The sequence below is a fragment of the Lissotriton helveticus genome, chromosome 3_1, assembly GCF_964261635.1.
Source record: "Lissotriton helveticus chromosome 3_1, aLisHel1.1, whole genome shotgun sequence".
Classification (NCBI taxonomy): Eukaryota; Metazoa; Chordata; class Amphibia; order Caudata; family Salamandridae; genus Lissotriton; species Lissotriton helveticus.
The window spans coordinates 1,364,630,200-1,364,648,877 of NC_136061.1; the positions used below are offsets into that span (position 1 = coordinate 1,364,630,200).

Here is an 18,678-nt window from a genome sequence, read left to right on the forward strand (position 1 = left end):
TGAATTCTGGTTCAGTTGTCTTACGTTCAAAACTGAAGTCATTGCTTATTGATAATAACGATTTGTGATTCCTGCATTTGTAGGTGCTTTTTTGTGCCTTGGTAAATCCTCATACCGTTAGCACAGGGACGAGGAGGACTGAGTTGAGTGGGTAATGATTCCTTCACTTGCCGGTAATCTTCATTACTCTGATACAAAGTCCTCCTCATCCTTGTCTGTTCCCTCCCTCTCACTCCCTGTGCACCATAAACTAAGGGCACGATTATGATGCCGAAGGAAATGGCTCCGACCCTCAGTCGGAGTTGTTCCTACGGCATCATAATCGGTTGTTCGGATTCCTTTCCGACCATCCCCATCAAAATTGGTTGTTTGGAATCCAAACTTGGAGAGCTTGTCTGCCAATCAGAAAGCCTCCAGTAATCCCTCGGATGGCTCTTTTCGTCTGAGAGATTATGGTGGAAGATTCCAACAGCTTTTCTGTGGCAGCCTTTCTGGCACAGAAAGGCTGTGGTAATCTGACTTTGGGGGCCCCAGCAGGGACCCCATGGGTGCAAGACCTCTGGATGGTGCCCTAGGGGGCACCAATGGTGCCCCCCTGTTGATCCCTGCACCCAATGGCAGGCACCTTGAGGTGCCTACCACGGGGTGTAGGGAAGAACTGCACCTCAGCTCTTTACAATGAGAGCATGCATTCTGGTCGGAATGCATGCTCCCATTGTAAAGTATAGGATTGCGACTGAACTGTGTTTGGTCGCATTCTAATTGCTGGGTTGGGACCAATGACAGGAGGTTGTTCGATCCCCGATCCTAAACGATGTCTGAAAAACTCAGGTCCGTCTGACATCATAATCTGGTCCTGAGTCTTGGAAAATTACAGTAGAGAGGGGAGGGAGTATTTGTAGAGGGAGTAATGGACATAGAAAATAGACTGTTTCAGGAGCATTGGCTTAGAGTAGTGGTGAACTTCCTGTCGGAGACAGGTTCGCCTCATACAATTAGGACTGGGACGAGGAGGACTGCGTATCGGGGTAAGGAAGAATACCAGTAAGTTAAGGAATCATTTACTGCTATATTTTAACACATAATTCATCCTTGTGTCCATTTTGATATCAAGAACACATTGAGGGGCCAATTAAGATGCGGCCTGTGAAGGCTCGGACTGATGGTCGGAGCCTTTCCGGCCACATCGTAACTGGCCCCGCAGTTTACTTTCCGACCGCCGCATTACAATGCTGGTGGTCGGAAATTATACTGGCCTGTCATTCCGGCGGGCTTCCAATGGGTTCAAGGAGCCCGTTGATCTGTTGGTAGCGGCTCGTAATTCCAAAGGGTGGGCTTTTCCACCCTTGGGATTACGATGCACGGTTTTTGGCATGGTTTCCATGCCGGCCTGTCCAACATGGAAACCATGCCGGGAAGCGCATTTGGGGGCCCCTAGCAGGACCCCCTTTGGTGCGCAGCCTACGGTTGGGGCCAAGAGGGCACCATAGGTGCCTGCCATGGGGTTCAGGGTTGAACAGCACCTCCCATTTCCCTATGGGAGCATGTATTGCAGCTGATTTACGGCCGTAATGCATGCTCCCATGGGGAAATGTAGGAATGTGACCGAACAGTGTTCTGTCGCATCCTAATGAGGCAGTTGGGATCACCGACCAGAGGTCGGTCAGTTCCATGAATGAGACAGTGTCAGGCGGACTTAAGTCCACCTGACATTGTAATTCACCCCAAAGTGTTAAAAAAACTAGCACAAGAAACACAAGTACTGCGACCAACACCCACTCGTCTTTGATCATTTGTGTTATTTCCATGTTCCGACAATAAATGTTTGCGGCTAACATACCCTAATTATGCCACATGGCATGCTGGCGTAATTTGGGGATTTCCACATACCAACCACAACACCACATTACTAAAATTAGGTGAGCTAATACCCATGTGACACAGATTTCACCCAAGCCTACAAAAGTGGAGTTTTGTATACAAGGATGCAATCTAATAGAAATAGAAAAGGGTAGTGTATTCTACGGCATGTGTGATGGAGTTAGAAATGGTACAGAAAGAAGACATGTAAAATCTGTGTTAGAATTAGTGATGTTCGCTATATTCCACTAGTGCAAGCCTATAGGTGATGCATTCCCAAGACAGCATATCTCTTTGGTGGGAATGAATTAGAATGATTATTGAAACCACTTTGTTTGTAAATCCTTCATTCTTAGCGAAATGAATTATGAATTAGGTGGTTTTGTTGCCTCTATTAAAACTGATTAGTGTTTAATAGTTTATTTGGTGAGACACAGTACTTTACCTTTTTCCATGTTCCCTTCAGTCCTGAAGCATATACTGAGACCTGCTCCAAAAAAAGAGTTCAGCCGGAACAGGAGGCATCTACAAAGCCTGGCACCCCTTTTCAGTACAAGGGATGAAACCCCTGAAACCATCCCGACCAAGATCGTGGGCAATATCCCAAAATGGATCCGTGGGAGTTTCCTCCGAAATGGACCCGGGAAGTTTGAGTTCGGGAACGACAAGTAAGTACATTCTTCTTGATTGCCATCTTCGTTTGATCAAGCATCATTTTCTTCCATTTCGAAAATCAGAACAAGACCCGCCAGCTCTTCCATAAGGTGTTTATGAGAACCAGTCAATATTCTGCGCTTGTTGTTCAATCACTGAAATCTTCTTATTTTTTTTACATAATTTTCTTCTCTTTTTTTCCAGGTTTAACCATTGGTTTGACGGCATGGCACTAATGCACCAGTTTAAAATAGAAAATGGCACTGTGACATACATGAGCAAGTTTCTGCAAAGCGACTCCTACTTGTCTAACAAGGAAAAGAACAGAATTGTGGTCTCGGAATTCGGAACAGTAGCGATGCCAGATCCTTGCAAGAGTCTGTTTGAACGTTTCATGTCCAGATTTGAAAGGCCAAGTATGTTCTGCTTTCTAATTAGCTCACTACAATGTATATATTTGAGATAGCATTTCCACAGATGGAGTGTCTATCCTGAATGCAAAAATGTTGATATAAAATTACTCATATTTTGGAAAACACGAAATCTGAAAGGCAAAGGTAACCCAATCTGAATTGCTCTGTGTTTTTACACTAGTATATTTGACTTATTTCATGCACTGGTATTGGCTAGCTGGAAGGGTCTTCTAATATCACAAAAACTATGATAGTCGGATAGTCTGATTGCCTAAACTTCCAGTATCTCTTCGTCATGTGCTAGTCTACGGCTCGTCTGGCTTAAAAATAGTGAAACTGCATGCTTCTAATCCAAGTGCGTTGTTGTATAACTCTGATGACAGTGCTAAAAGTGTTGCTGAGTGGATGGCAGGCCACAACTTTGTATTGACCAGTATGATTCCTGAAAACCTACTTATAAACACATTGATGGAAATATTCATGTCAATGTAAGTCTTTCAACCACCCCAATTCATTTTCTTCTTCAGTTGCCTGCTGGGGTCTCCAGTATGCCTCATTTGGGACAAATATGCCCATGATTTCATGCTTCCTTTTTTTGTATACCAATTTGTGTTGAGAATTTTCATTAGTAAAGAACATTACTTCTTGTCCGGACTGTAGCAGAATAACAAGGGAGTCTCCATAATTTCATAAACAAAGCAATTCTGGCAGTATTCCATCTGTTGCTCAGTGATTGATAGTAGAGAGAACAGATGTTAAAGGAAAACCTAGGATAGTCAACTCCCCTTCTCAGCTACTACACAAACCCTTCACCCTCTCCTTCCTCACCTCCCCTGCCCAGGCCCCTGGAAGTGAGGTAACTCTACCACCTGTTTCATAATTTGCGAAAGAATTAAAAACAAGCCATCTGACCATCTCTACTCAGCCCAACCACATTCGCCTGGGTGTTCGTTCTCCCTCCTGTGGAAGGGCCGCTTCAGTACTCTGACGCCTGGGAGTCAAAATGATGCTCAGGAGGTCCTTACACACAACTGTATAAACATGCTTCCATTTGGTTTCAAAGCGGAGCGGGGTACAATTGGTATTGTTGGTCAATTGTTCAAGGGCTAATATTGTCCATAGCTTGTGGTACCATTGGCAAAGCGGTGGACTATCTTTTGTCGTACAGTGGAAGGCTATAGTTAGTTTTGGAGCTCCCAGGCACTGGGACACTCACTGACAATCCTTTTTAGACATATTTTCAAGTTCAGTGGGTCTCAAACCATGCAACATGTCTTCTGGGACGAAGGGTCTCAGATACCCCGATAGTTCATTTAGGAGGGCTGCAATCCCTTCTCAGAAAGCACAGACCTGTGGGCACTGCCACCAAATGCGCATTCTGTCGACCTCTGGCCATAGAACCACTCTATCAATTGGGATTAACATTCTGAAACATGCAATACAAGCTGGAGGGAGTGTAGTTCCACCCATACCTATTTATAGTGAATCTCCGTCACTGAGACTGACTTTGAGGTGGAATGTATGTCTCTCCCCAGACATTCCCACTATTTCTGTGTTATTTGTTGTCTTAATGCTCGCTTCTACTTCCTGATGGGGAGCCACCCACAGGAAGCTTCCTGTGCCAAGTTAGATATAGTACCTCTAGTGCCAACCAATTTGGGAAATAGGGATTCCCATGTAGATTTGTCCTTGACCCTGTATCTGAGAACCATGTCGCGCAGTCGTTCCCCTAAGGAGAGGTGAAGCACTCTTTCACATTGCAAGATTGTCTTGGGTACAGAGGCTTTGAACATTCCAGAAAGCATCCTGCAACCGCCTCTCTCCATCCAAGAAATGCGGATCTGTCTGCTGCTCAAGTGAAATCATTGTTAAAGTCAATAGGAATGTAGGGTGAGGGGTTAGACGCCAAGCTCGAGCTTCTATAGAGCGTGTCCCAGACTCGCAGCGTTATTGTGACTGGAGAGTTATATTTGCATTTGGTGGCCAGAGTTCCTTATCCAACCAGACTAGGTCAGACAGGGGTCTTTAGACAATGGAGTTCATCCAATTCTTCTCAGATTTCGCCATGGACCACTTCACTGGGATGTTGGTATACCACATAGTACTAGGAAATATAGGGTAATATCAATCCACTGTCTTCTCTGCTTTGCGTTAGGAGCCTAGCGAGTGTACATGCAACACATATAGGCGCCTCTTAGTCTGGAGTTTTTGGAAAGAAAAACTTAACTGTCTCTAGTGCCACATGTGGGTGCAGCGCACTGGATGGGTTGCACTATATACTTCTGGCTGCTCACTTTGTTTAGACTAAGACATTCATCCAATCCATATGAGTCCTTTGTGGGACAAGGATCCCATTTCCGCTTGTGGGTTAAAACAGGGTAGGCTTGATGGCTTACCACATTCTGTTTCCTGAAATAAAAACAAGGAAAATTGTATTGCTCACAGTCATAATAATATTACCCTAAACCTAACCCTTCATACATCAGCCCATCCTTCCAGGCTTGAGGCTCTCTGGAGCCAGTGAAATACACAAGTAGATCAGGTGATTCCTAAAATGAACACCAGCTCTTTTGGAAACAAACAATGCTTCTTTTTTTTCTTTTTCAGCATCTACAGACAATGCAATTGTTAACTTTGTCTTCTACAGAGGTGACTACTACGTCAGCACAGAGACCAACTTCATGCGTCGTATCGACCCCAACAACCTTAAAACGTTAGAAAAGGTAAAGCTCGTTCCTTTGACTGTGAAATGAGAATGCATGGGTCAGTGGAGAATACATGTACAATTTATGGTGATAAAATGACTGATTGCTTTGTTGCATGAAGGATGATTGTCCAGAAGGACAAGGGGTAGCAGACGTGTCATCACTTAATCTGCGACCATCCATGACATAGTGATGGCTCCCATTTGCAGTTGAGTGTCAAGTGAAATGACAATGTGTCAGAGTACATAGTGATAATGGTTTCCATTGGCAGTTTTCACTTTCTGTTCCTGCTGCTGTTTTTGTGGCTCCTGAGACCAGCAATAGCAGAGCAGTGCCAAGAGTACCATAGGGCAAGCCATGGGTAGCATCTGCTAGCCTGGAACAAACGAACGAACGAACAAATGAATTAAGGAATGAAGTATGATTTTTAAAGTGCTGCCGCTACTCCTAAGGGAATCCAGGTGATAGCAGGGACCTCTTAAGAATTTTGGGGGCCCCGGGCCAAACATATTTTGGTGCCCCCGGTACGCAACAGCTTTAAATTTAGGATCCAGTGTGTCAACTCTGCCATGCCGTCTTCGGCCAGGTCGCTGAGTGTGCACAGACACACTCGTCCAAATTCTAAATGTGTTTACATCTAATATCCAGGGATAGTGACTTGTGTTTTCAATATTTTTACACAGCAGGGGCGCACTAATATTACTGCAAATAATCTCTGACACCCATTTCTAATATGTGTGGTCCTGTATTTTTATGGATGTTGCATGAAACATAAACACCCTTCTCTGCTAAATGTCTGTACTGAATTATCACACATCACGCACATTAAAAATAAATAAAATGAAAACGGCATTTAAAATAGTCTATTTAAGAAATATTAAAGGCCACAACGTCACGACTCTCTGAATGAACAGAGCTGGCTCTATCAGGGGCCACCTGAAAGGGTGGGGCCCTGGGCCAGAGTCCTCTTTGCCCATGCATTAAAACTTCTTTGGGTGCTAGTCGTCTCTGCACACATCTAGGGATTTAAGAGTTATACTAGTTGAAAGATCTATGTTCATTCTTCTGAGGAGCAAATCATCGGCATTGCTTTTTAGCTCCAAAGGAAAGGAGTCCCCCAATTTAGTAGACAGGTTGGCGAGGTATATCTGATAACAGGAATATACAGTGGCACAGCACTGTTCGCCTAAGGCATAAAGCATACTCTGCTATTCACTGGAATCCAGTGAAGAGATTTAAGGTGGGTGCTAATGGGGACATTAATAATCCAGGTGAGTGGCTGCATTCTGAATCAGTTGCCAGTTTTCTGTGAGATGCTGTGGGACATCTAAGTATAATGAAGTAGAGCTCACATGCTAGAAATAGGAACAAGTTCGTTCATTTGCCATAATCGCCTCAGCACCAGGGGCGTAACACAGGCTCCTGCAGCCCGCGCGGTGCGGGGGGCCCTCACCCATCAGGGGGCCCCGTCAGCACCGCACTTCTGCTGGGGAGCTCTAGTTTGAGTCAGGAGGGGGGCCCTTCACTTACCCTGCAGGGGGCCCCCACAAGGTTCGTTATGCCACTGCTCAGCACCAGAAATACAGTGACTCTGTGAGAAGCCAAAGAGCAACTGACATGTCATCTGACTGGAATACACTAAGGCCTGATTACGAGTTTGTGTTAAAAGAAGGTGCTATTTATTGCAGCTCGTAAATGATAACGCAGTGTACCTTACTTTGTCTGTGTGATAAATAGCGCCTATTATGCTTTTTTAGGGAATAACATGCAGATTTTGGTGTTAACGCACCCAAATCAGCATGGTATTGTAAATACCATACACATTTCCCATGTTAAATTTCAGCAGGTATGACCTGCTCAAATCTAAGGAAGGTTGAGTTATTTAACTCCCCTGATGATTCTCAGATGCAATGAATAACTCCCAACTTTGGATTCCCACCCATGCGCAAACAGGGTGTAACGGGGTGTGAAGTATGACTCAGACCAGCTTGGATTGGTATATAGGTGTTTAATATGAATTAGCAAGATAAGCAAGTCACTACATATGGTTTCTTCTGAATGGGGGGGGCGTGGCTAACCGCCTACTATGGCAGACATATCCTGGTAGGGCTCCAGAGGTCCCGGGGGGGAACCAACGAATTAATCTCACCTGTGCCAGCTCCTTTATGCAATACATGCAGGCGAACCTCGGCGGAAGCCCCCCGCAGCTGCCTGTGACGGCTCACGAAAACGCCCGGAGGAGTGGAGATCTGGCGGCGAGCGCGACCTGGCCTGGTTGTGCGGCTGGGACCGGGGAGTAAATTACTGTCCGGACCGCATGTGAGGCAACGTCCTGGGAGCTATACAGGAGGTCGAGCGCTCGGAGCAGTGATCGCCGTACGCTGCCTCAGGAGTGCGGCGGTGTGACGGATGGGCCCCTGCAGCGTCTACAAGTGACCCGGACAGGATCGGAGCTGCCGTGAGACACAGTCAGGCGGTGAGTGCGGTGCATAGAGCGGGCCCAGACGGTATTGCGGACCTACCCCCCCGGGCAGAAGCATTGTGGCGGAGTTGCACAATCAGACAGCGCGAGACATCGACCGCGCTGGGGCGGGGCGGAACCCACCTACAGATATTGCTGGTACAGCGTGCCCCCTCTAGATTAGAATTTTCCCCTTAATGACCGGCGGAAACGGTGCCACGGCCCTTGTGGACCAGGAGAATGCTTGATCGTTGCAGTGGATGTCCTGGACGCAGGTGTGGAGCCTCTGTTGGCCTGAGCTCCTCCCCTGTCAAAGGGCTGGACTGTGATTAAGGGATACGTCACCGGCGCGCCACACCACGGAATAGAGATATGAGGGTGCACGGGCCCGGGACCTATCATTATAACACTGCGCCAAAGAGGGACCACTGGCATGTGGAGTGATGAGCTGAGTAATGCAACAGAGGGCCGCTAATTCGCAGAGTGTGTCGCGTGGACTTCAAAGGGCCGGCCTCTTTGATGCACCGCAACAGCTTGGCTGCAGCCCCAGATAGCGGTTAGTCTCTGGGACATCTGTGTGTTAGATTGCTCCAGGAGGGCTGGATTGGAAGTACGGTGCTGGGAACCAGATCCTGGTGTGTATAGGAGTCGGAGCGACATTTTCGTGCCGGAACAGTGTACAGCATGGGCAGACTTCAGGGGAAAGTATTGGACGGACAGGCTGTTGCGAGTGGCCACTCTCATCCACCCGGGACCTCCAGTAGGCCCCCATCGCCGGTGGCCACCTCCTCGGAAATGGGGGAGAACACTCCCGACAAGCTGGACCTGATCCTAAAGGAAATCCGCGAATCCCGCTCGGCACTTGAGCAGCAAATAGGGTCTCTCACATCTGGCCTTACGCTGCTTAGGGCAGATCACGGAAAGCTAACGGGAACAGTCAAGGAACACGAACGAGCTCTGAAGGACCTGGAACACCAAATCACAGCAAACTCAACACAAATACAACGCCTACATCAACAGGTCGCTGGGCTTCAGGACAGGGTAGAGGACACCGAAGGTAGAAGCAGACGCAATAACATACACGTAATAGGCCTCCCGGAACGCAGTGAGGGCCCCAGAGCGGCGGACTTCATGGAATCATGGTTCAGAGATCATGTGGCGCAAGACGGTCTCCCCCCCTACTTCTGTGTGGAGAGAGCCCACATGATACCTACCGGTGCACCAAAGGTGGGGGCACCTCCAAGGCCGCTAATTGTAAGAATTCTAAATTATAAGAGACGGTGACGTTCTCCTGCAAAAAGCGAGGGAAAAATCCAGATCCTCAATGAAAATCCCCGTATATCTCTGTACCCTGATAACACTATACTAGTACAGAGGCGAAGATCCTCTTAGCAATGGGTAAAGAAAAAGCTGCGGGCGGCCCAACTATAATATGCAATGCTATTCCCAGCAAGGTTGAAAATCATCCATGACAAAAAAAACTACTTCTTTGACAGCCCAAGTGACGTCGAGGAATGGCTGTAGGTAATGAACATCAAACCGAGCCAGAGTGGTCATTCCGATTCACAGCCCCGGAGCCCCAGCAGATCGCAGAAACAGGAGCATCGTCGTCAACAGCAGACAATTCGGAGTACAGACAGCAATGGCCCGACCCGGGAGCAGCAGCAAATGGACAAGGAGGAGGCTCTGGCAATAGCTGGTTCGTTCAGGGATGGCAGCCAGAAGATATCCACGGATTCGGAGGATAGCACAATACACTCAGACTCTGAACACAGTATCACCCTATTCCCCTCAATCACTCCCCAGACAATAGATGACATAGTGGATAATTGAAGCGATGCCACCCCGGCACAATGGTTAGACTAGCATAAAAGACCCAGTGAGTGAAACGATCCCTGGACGTGGCACTTAATGAGGACTTAATGTTCTAACGGTATCCTTTATACTGTGAGTAAACGTTGGAAGTGGAAATGCCCGAAACTGAATACCTATGCTCCCTTGCACATTTTACGTGTATGGTAATGCCCAGTTAGCCTGTGAGCCTCTGCCTGCACTCCAATAGTTATGCATGTTTATCCTGTGTAGGGTTTGTATGTAACCAAGAGGTGAAAGGTAACTGATACTTATTTTGAGTCCATATTCCCCCGGGCACCCGTTGAGCCACCAGGAATCCTCAATCACAAACTGAACAGACTGGACGGTGATAGCACGCCCCCACTAAACGTATGCACCGTTATGTGTACTTTGTATGTTACAATTAGTTGTTGGGCCCAGCATAGTTTCGCAGCTGAGCCAGGTATTGTTAGGTATAAGTTAATGGGGAATTCCTGGTCTGCAATTGTTCATTGGCTCGATAACATGTGGAACCACACCTACATTAGAGTCTTAAGTCTAGAGGCTGCACCAACCTAGGTTCCTCTAACCTACTAACCTGGAATATACAGGGCCTAGGATCAATACAGAAAAGGCACTGTGTCCATGAATGTCTTCTCAGGCGTAGGGCCAACATTGTTTTCCTCCAAGAGTCGCACCTTAGTGGCACTGAGACCCATAAGACTCGCAAAAATTAGCGGGCCATGTTTACTCCACTGACTACTCAGCATTCGCTAGAGGGGGAACTATCTGGATACGTCATGGGGTCCCATTCACGGAAATAGACCGTCGAGTAGACGACCAAGGGCGATACATCCTATTGAAGGGCACCCAAGATGGCATAACTGTAGTCCTGGGGAGTGAATATGCCCCAAACATCGACCAAGACAAATTCTATCAACGGTTGGGCACTGCATTGGTCATTTGGGACACACTTCCATGGATCCTGGGTGGTCCAACAGTCTAGCCACACAGGTCCAGCAGTCCACATTTTTAGCAAAGACCTTTTCTGATCACAACCCCCTCGAAATTACACTGGCTTGGGGCAGGGTACCGACCCCAGTCCCCACCTGGAGACTGGGTCCACAGTTATTGGAGGACGCCCTGTTCCGCACTGCTATGTCCAATACTTCTCTCCTCCAACCTGATTGAATGGGACGCACTCAAAGTGGTGGTCAGGGGGGCTGCAATTGGACAAACAGTGGGAGCCAGGCAGGAAATACACCAGACATTACAGAGAGTTGAGGACTTAATGACCACCTTGGAGCGAGAAGGAGTGACAGATCCAACTAAAAAGGGTGCATTACAGAGTGCTCAGATTGACCACGCTGAAACACTTGAAACATTGTGGGTTATTGATCACAGAATCTTCCTACAGCGGAAACATTCGGAAGCAGATAGGGCTGGGACATTATTAGCACGCATAGTACAGGACTGACCTGCACCTCCCATTATTACACATATTCATACGCCCTCGGCAGATCGGTTCACACGCAGCAAGAAATAAACGAAACCTTTTGCACATACCTTAGTTCTGTACGCAGCCCCAGAACCAGATGCTAGCATCTCTATAGAGGACTTTCTCTGAGATTTAACAATCCCCTCCCTGGTGACAGCTATACTGGACGAAATCGTGGGCCCCATCACACAACAAGAAATACGTATTGCAATTAAAGGCCTTAATCATAATAAGGCACCTGGCTTGGACTGCCTGCCCATAGGGTTTTACTACTCCTACTCAGACATCCTGGTTCTCAAATTGGAAGAAGTATATAAGACGGCCTTCGAGGTAGGTCACCTGCCTTGCTCCACCATGCAGGCTCTAGTCACCTCCTTGCTCAAGCCAGGTCATGATAGCACAGACATTACTAATTATAGGTCCTTATCTCTACTGGCAACGGAATATAAAATCCTGAGCAAAGCACTTGCGAACTGTATACAGCCCTACCTCACCACCCTCATTCACAGTGATCAATGCGGATTCTTACCGAATCATAGTACGTCCCTAAACACCAGACGGTTGCACTGTGTTATGAGTGCCACCCCAGCCGATTACCTGGACGCAGGGTGCTTGGCATTAGACCTGCGACAGGCCTTTGACTCCATAAGTTGGGACTATATGTTCGCAACCCTACACCGCTTTGGTTTCCCGGACAACTATCTTAAATGGGTACGCTTGCTCTACGCCTCCCCCACGGCGAGAGCTCGCACCGGACGACATAGCACTCGGGAGTATACAGTTCACAGGGGTACGTGGCAGGGTTGCCTTTTATCTCTCTTATTGTTTGCATTTGCTTTGGAACCCCTGGCAATAGCATTGAGACAATCAGCGGAACCCCTGGGAATACTTATTGCCGGTACAGCCCACTTTACTTCCGTATAGGCAGATGACATCCTTCTCTATCTTCGCGAACTATCAGCTGACGCGACACCCCTCCCCACTATACTGTCAGACTTCAGGAAGATTTCGGGCCTCGTCATTAATTCGAAGAAATCACTCGCCTTTTTCTTCCGAGAGGGGACACGCCTGGCTGAAGTACGATTTGGCACTGATTCTCTACCAGTAGCTCACACCACATTCAAATACCTGGGAATACAGGTACATAGATCATAGGTAGACATGCTAGAAGGATAACCTCTTGAGAGCCATTGCAGCCCTGCACTCGAGTGTGGCCTTTTGGACATCTTTGCCCCTTTTGGTGATGGGACGAATTGCCATCTCTAAGATGGTAATACTCCCTCGATTACTATACTATTTCGTGAACCTGCCCATTGTGGTTCCCCAATCCATTTTCTGTACTCCGAACACTATCTTGGTGGAGCTCCTATGGGGAGCAGGTCACCGAAGAGTGAGCCTACAGAAACTTCAACTGGAATCCCGCAAGGGAGGGTTAGGGGTTCCTGACTTCAGAGCATACTATTATGCCTGTCAAATCCAATGGCTATCATACTGGACAGCGGGGAGGAATCTACAAGAAATAGGGTTCACCCAGAGAGATATAGACCAAGGTACACTTCATTCCTTGATTTTGCCCAAGGCTAAACTTCCCTTAAAGGGGCTGCCGTTTTTGAAGACTGCGCTACAATGCTGGAAGAAGGCACTGCAATATACACCTGCCATAACCCTTTACGCAGCCAATATTCCCTTATTGGGTGTTCCCACCCCTGGGGGTAGGCTTACGAGGGCTAGAACACGTGCCTGAACGGAGTCAGGGGTAGAGGAAGTAGGAGCCTTCTTTGCTGATAGCACCCTCCTAGATCATGACACGTTCGTACAGAGCACTGGTGCGCCGGACCACCAGTACTTATTACATGCAACAGTATCACATTACATCAAGAATACATGGGCACCGCAACGCATGGAACCCCCACAACATGAACTGGCACACGTACTGTACTATATGGGGACCGGAGGACACCTTATTAAATGGCTGTACACTGGTATCAGGGCGCATGTTGGAATAACACTTGCAACCCTCAGAAATAAATGGGCAGAAGATGCAGGGGTAGAACTCACCTACAGTGCATGGAAAAGCATGTTAGAACATCCTAAGAAAGTATCCTGCAATGTTAAACTAAAATTCATCCAAACAATGGTCCTACATAGATCCTACCTCACCCCGCGTAGAATACATCAGATGTTCCCAGAGGCCCAGCACTGTTACCCTCGTTGTAAAGGTGATGAAGCAGACTTTATCCATATGCTATGGACCTGTCCGTGTATACTTGACTATTGGATTGGTGTCCGACACTACTTAGGCATAGTCACACATATGGCAATCCAAGACAAAGCGCTAGAGGGTCTTATTGGGCTTCGTAGACGTAACAAAACTCAAAAGGTCCCACAACGTTTCATAGACCTTGCCCTGCTACTATCTATAAGGGCCCTCACTATGCGATGGAAATCCGCTAGATGCCCAACATTGTCTAGCTGGCAAGATGACATGATACAATGGGGGTGCCGAGAGCGCGGCGCTACGCAGAGAGGAGGCGAGGGGATTGCGGAAACTGCCTATCTCCATGGAGTGGAATGTTATGCTGGAGGAGTTCAAACAATTAGATCTAACCCGTGCATGGCGCAATCCCACACCCTAATCTACTTTTAGTCTTCGGGGGTAGGCTGCTAGTTCCCCCCAGCTACCAGACCACATACCACGGTTTCTAGACAGGTGAAAACGCATGACACCACGATAATACATATCAGACGAACATATGATTCAGGAGCCACAGACCAGGAAGGGGGAGGGCCGGGAGGGGGGATGGGATAAGTTAGTAAGTTCGAATTAGATTGTATGTAAAGATGTTTGATATTATTGCTCTAGATACTAGATTTGTAGACGCCTATGTGAGAACAACTTCATTACCGCAAGGCGGAAGAATGGCAAAGTATGTTATAAATTAGTAGTTATTCTCTCGTTAAATAAGTACAATGTATAAGTTGAGAAAATCAAAAAACAAAACACTGTATTAATCGCTAATGTCCCTATTGTGCTATGTCTAAGGTGTTTCAATAAAATATGTTAATAAAAAAAATGGTTTCTTCTGAATAGATCCCTTTGTGTCATCCAGGGTAATCCTGATCCCTCTTGGTTCTCTCAGATGCCTTCATGGTACCCTCGGGGAAAATAAAAGAGGAGGTACTAGTAACCCATCAAGGACTTTAGTTTGGATCCTGCAACCAATACCTCAGTGAAACACAGAAAAAGGACCAGCGTACACAAAGTAGGACCGTGGGTATTGTACGTTGGACCCAGGGATGACAACCCTTCTTTAACACCCTCAGACACTCACTCCTTGCTGGTGTAGGGTCTCCACAACCTATGTATGTATACGCAACCACAGGTTCAGAAAACACTCTCGTTCCCTGTGCACCAATAAGTTCAATCAGGGCAGTGCTCTCTTCGGTGCCCGTTAGCAGCTGTATGAATATGAAGTAGGTAGTGCCCAGTGCTCCTCACCCTAGCCCCTACCACCCCACCAAATATCCCCATGCCCCTGCCCGCCAGACAGCGCTCTAAACACCCCTGCGAGTCACTTGCCTGATACTGCGGCTCTTGGCCAAGCCGCTGCAACCTTGTCCAGAACATCTTTCCCCAGGATCTCGCAGATGCTGTCCTCCTTTCTCCTCGAGGTCCTCTGCTCTGTTGGGTCTTCCTTCCCTTGCTGGCCTTCTGCAACTGGTACCTCACACGCCATTGGTGGTGTCACGTCTGTCGATCGGTCCCACTAGAGTAAGAGGGGGATGCTTTGTGTCAAATGTATTTCTGCTCTCTATCACCTCCTTTCTCTCTCCCTTGGCTCTAGAACCCTTTCTACATCATCTCTGTGAAAATAGAGGTATAGCTGAGGTTTCGTTAGATAACCAAACAATAAAATTGGCTGCATACGCAGACGACATCTTAATTGCCTCTGAGGATGCCCCCTCCTCAATTAACGCACTGATGACATCAATGCAAGAATTTGTCGACATATCAGGCTACACCCTAAATAGGGATAAATCAGAGGTTAAACTCCTTACCACCATAAGTGATAAAGGTATCTAAGGGGATTCAGGACTCGCATGGCAGCTGAGATGCATCAAATACCTGGGAGTGGAGTTCTCTAGTGACCTCATCACTACATTAAAATTTAATGAAGACTCACTAATTAAGATCAGTACCCTTCTAGATGTATGGTCGCCTACATTTCTTTCCCTGTGGGGTAGGGCTGAAACCCTTAAGCTGATGATCACGCCTCTAGTTAATTACCTAGTCAGTATGCTCCCCATATCCCTCTCAGAAGATTTTTTAACCAAAATAGACAACATTTTCAATAAATTCTTATGGCGAGGTAAAAACCTAGAATATCCCTTAAAAACTTTGACTCAGTAAAATTCACACTGAATAGGCCTGCCTAACTTTAAGAACTCCCAGACAGCATATCTTTTTAAACAAGGTACCAGTTGGTTTATTGATGATGCAGGCTACACACCTGTTTGGGGTAAACCTAGAAAAATCTATTCTAAACAACATACCCATTAGTGCTTAAAAAACAATGCATAATCTCAACCTGCCCCATTCCAGATACATAATGAATAACTCAATCAATCAAAGAGGGATGTAAGGGGGAAAAGGCTATATAGGGCAGCCCCCCACTCAACGAATATGAAACAGAAAGCCCTATTCAGCCTGCATGATATGGATCTCAAACTCTGTAACTAATGGGGCCATACCTCATATTGGCTCACCAAGAAAAAGTTACATTTAACCAATGCTGTGTTACAGGTCCGGACATGCCTTAAGATAAGAAAATAGATGTGCACAGGATCACCCACATAAAGAAAATATGTGAGAAGGCAAGGAAAGTGCCTCACGGACGTAACACCCGAGGGGGTTCCCGGTTTATTAATCACCGGTACACCCACTTCTCATCATCGGTTACTTTCCTTGCTGGGAGGATGAAACAAGTGCAAAAAAAGTGTGCACAAGAAAGAATAGAGAAAGAAACAGACAAGGAGTGTACAAATACACTACCTAGTAGGACAGAGAGAAGAGCTCAGAAAAAATTAGCAAGTACCTACACCCAACAACCAACAAATATAAAAATGTGAGGTTTGGCTAGCTGAATCAATTTTATTCTGGTGCTGCCAAACATCACCGTTAAAAAATGGTTAAATTGATACCATTCATTTTTGTGACTGGACCGACATGTTTCATTGCCTTGTCATTGGCAATTTCGTCAGGGCGAATAGTTGGTTCTCTATTCTCAATCCTCCATTTTCTCATGTGAGTCACCGCTGCCGAGTCCCTCCGGCGCTTCCGACGGAAGCTCCGGAGGGACTCGGCAGCGGTGACTCACACCTAGGAGTTTCCATGACGGATTCATGATCCTTGACACGCCGTCTTTTTGATGCTCGACGGTATAATTACCATTCTCGAGCATAAGGTCCTCATATGAAAAAATGGAGGATTGAGAATAGAGACCCAACTATTCGCCCTGACGAAATTGCCAATGACAAGGCAATGAAACATGTCGGTCCAGTCACAAAAATGAATGGTATCAATTTAACCATTTTTTAACGGTGATGTTTGGCAGCACCAGAATAAAATTGATTCAGCTAGCCAAACCTCACATTTTTATATTTGTTGGTTGTTGGGTGTAGGTACTTGCTAATTTTTTCTGAGCACTTCTCTCTGTCCTACTAGGTAGTGTATTTGTACACTCCTTGTCTGTTTCTTTCTCTATTCTTTCTTGTGCACACTTTTTTTGCACTTGTTTCATCCTCCCAGCAAGGAAAGTAACCGATGATGAGAAGTGGGTATACCGGTGATTAATAAACCGGGAACCCCCTCGGGTGTTACGTCCGTGAGCACTTTCCTTGCCTTCTCACATATTTTCTTTATGTGGGTGATCCTGTGCACATCTATTTTCTTATCTTAAGGCATGTCCGGACCTGTAACACAGCATTGGTTAAATTTAACTTTTTCTTGGTGAGCCAATATGAGGTATGGCCCCATTAGTTACAGAGTTTGAGATCCATATCATGCAGGCTGAATAGGGCTTTCTGTTTCATACATAATGAATAACACCAAGAGAGCCATCCTTAGGATGGACTTCCTCTCAAAAACGATCCATAATCTAACCTGTCATGCATTTGGATAAATCCCAAAATTAAGATCGATGGTCAGACGATACTATGGCCCGACTGGTCGGAAAAAGGTATGTACCCGGTCAAAGACATTTTTGACAACAAATTCCCTCTTCCCTTATATGCACTACAATCCCGCTATAGATTGGATAAATTGGACTTTTTTACATTTTGGAGACTAAGGGGTCTATTACAATATTGGGCGGATCGCCACCGCCTGCATGGCGGTGGCAATCCACCCGACATAATCTCCCACCCGCCTCCCATTTACCCCTGCCATATTATGATGGCGGGCGGGTACCGCGGCAGATGGTAAGACTGTCCGCCGCTTTTCCGCCCGGTCGACCAGTCGACCAGGCGGAAAAGGATTGAATATGTTGGCGGTGTCTGCTAGACACCACCATCCATATTACAATGGCTGCGGGAACCAGCCTTTCCGTAGCGGCAACATGCGGTTTTTGCACGGGCCCCCAGTATGTTGGAGAGTGGGAGGCACATGGGGGGTACCTAATGTTTATGCACGACGTGGCAGGCACCGCGCGGTGCCTGCCACGTTGTGCATGCAATTGCACTGATGCCTTCTTTGCATTGCGGCGGGTGCTGCTGACAGCACCGCCCTCCAAAATGCAAAACATGTGGGATGCGCCCGCCAGTGTGGGAGGCGCATTCGAATTGTACATGCGGGACCGCCGCAGAGATATCGGGCGGTCCTATCTCCCGGTGCGATGGCGGGCGGACTTTGTCCGCCCACCATCGTAATAGACCCCCAAGAGTGCAGATATCGAAATGCCTTTCATTTAAAAATAGCCCTCGCTCCTGAACCTCATCAGTGCTCTATACAAAACAGGGCACATCGTATCTAAAGTGTATAAGCTTCTCTCGCCCAAATCATACAGATCCAAAACTCACAACGAACAGAAATGGGAAGCACATCCCTCAAAAAGCAATATAATATTTGACTGATAGCTTATTTATAAATCCACGTTCTCAAACAAGATTTCCCCATCACTCTCACAAACTAAATACATGATTATCCATAGACGCTAATGAACTCCAGAAAAGCTCCAGAAACTAACAGCCTGATTC

At 46.8% G+C, this 18,678-nt stretch overlaps 1 protein-coding gene across 1 annotated transcript in view; it reads left to right on the plus strand.

Moving 5' to 3' along the window:
• Positions 1 to 18,678, plus strand: part of LOC144823470 (carotenoid-cleaving dioxygenase, mitochondrial-like) — a 323,728-nt gene that overhangs the window by 64,634 nt on the left and 240,416 nt on the right. Inside the window, exons 2-4 of the mRNA XM_078682009.1 lie at positions 2,327 to 2,528; positions 2,719 to 2,930; positions 5,535 to 5,650. Of these exons, the coding sequence (XP_078538135.1) occupies positions 2,327 to 2,528; positions 2,719 to 2,930; positions 5,535 to 5,650 (530 nt within the window). The remainder of the gene's footprint in view (positions 1 to 2,326; positions 2,529 to 2,718; positions 2,931 to 5,534; positions 5,651 to 18,678) is intronic.